Source organism: Nothoprocta perdicaria, unplaced genomic scaffold (genome assembly GCF_003342845.1).
Source record: "Nothoprocta perdicaria isolate Ctin4 unplaced genomic scaffold, notPer1 scaffold_936, whole genome shotgun sequence".
Taxonomy (NCBI): Eukaryota; Metazoa; Chordata; class Aves; order Tinamiformes; family Tinamidae; genus Nothoprocta; species Nothoprocta perdicaria.
Window position 1 is genome coordinate 859 of NW_020456239.1, and position 735 is coordinate 1,593.

At 65.9% G+C, this 735-nt stretch overlaps 1 protein-coding gene across 1 annotated transcript in view; it reads right to left on the bottom strand.

The window, feature by feature from the left end:
- Positions 1-485: 485 nt before the first annotated feature.
- Positions 486-735, bottom strand: part of LOC112958979 (collagen alpha-1(I) chain-like) — a gene marked incomplete at its 3' end in the record, with an annotated part of 8,900 nt that continues 8,650 nt past the window's right edge. Inside the window, exon 2 of the mRNA XM_026052928.1 lies at positions 486-608. Within this exon, the coding sequence (XP_025908713.1) occupies positions 486-608 (123 nt within the window). The remainder of the gene's footprint in view (positions 609-735) is intronic.

Here is a 735-nt window from a genome sequence, read left to right on the forward strand (position 1 = left end):
TGGGGTCCAGTGGGACCCATAGTGACCCCGTAGAGCCCATAGGGACCCATAGCGACCCATGGGGACCCACAGAGACCCATTGGGGCCCATAGCGACCCACAGAGCCCATAGCGACCCACAGAGCCCATAGGGACCCATAGCAACCCATGGGGACCCACAGATCCCACAGCGACCCATGGGGACCCATAGCGACCCACAGAGCCCATTGGGACCCACTGTGACTGACAGAGCCCATAGGGACCCATAGGGACCCATTGGGGCCCATAGATCCCATAGGGACCCATAGAGACCCACAGACCCCATAGAGCCCCATAGATCCCAATAGACCCCCATAGCCCCATAGCACCCCATAGCCCCCATAGCCCCATAGGGCCCCTATAGCCCCCCTAGCCCCATAGAGCCCCATAGGCCCCATAGCCCCATAGAGCCCCATAGCTCCCCTAGCCCCATAGCGCCCCATAGCGCCCCATAGCGCCCACACGCACTGGGGGGGCCCCAGGCCAGGGCGCAGTGGGTCAGGTTCCCCCTGCAGCGCAGCCGCTGGGGGGGGGCGTCCGGGGGCCCCTCCCCCCCCAGGCACCAGGCGCCGTTGGGGGCCTCGGGGGGCTCTGGGGGGAGAACGGGGGGGTCAGGACCCATAGGGACCCATAGGGACCCATAGAGCCCATAGGGACCCATGGGGACCCATAGAGCCCATAGGGACCCATGGGGACCCATAGAGCCCATAGGGACCTA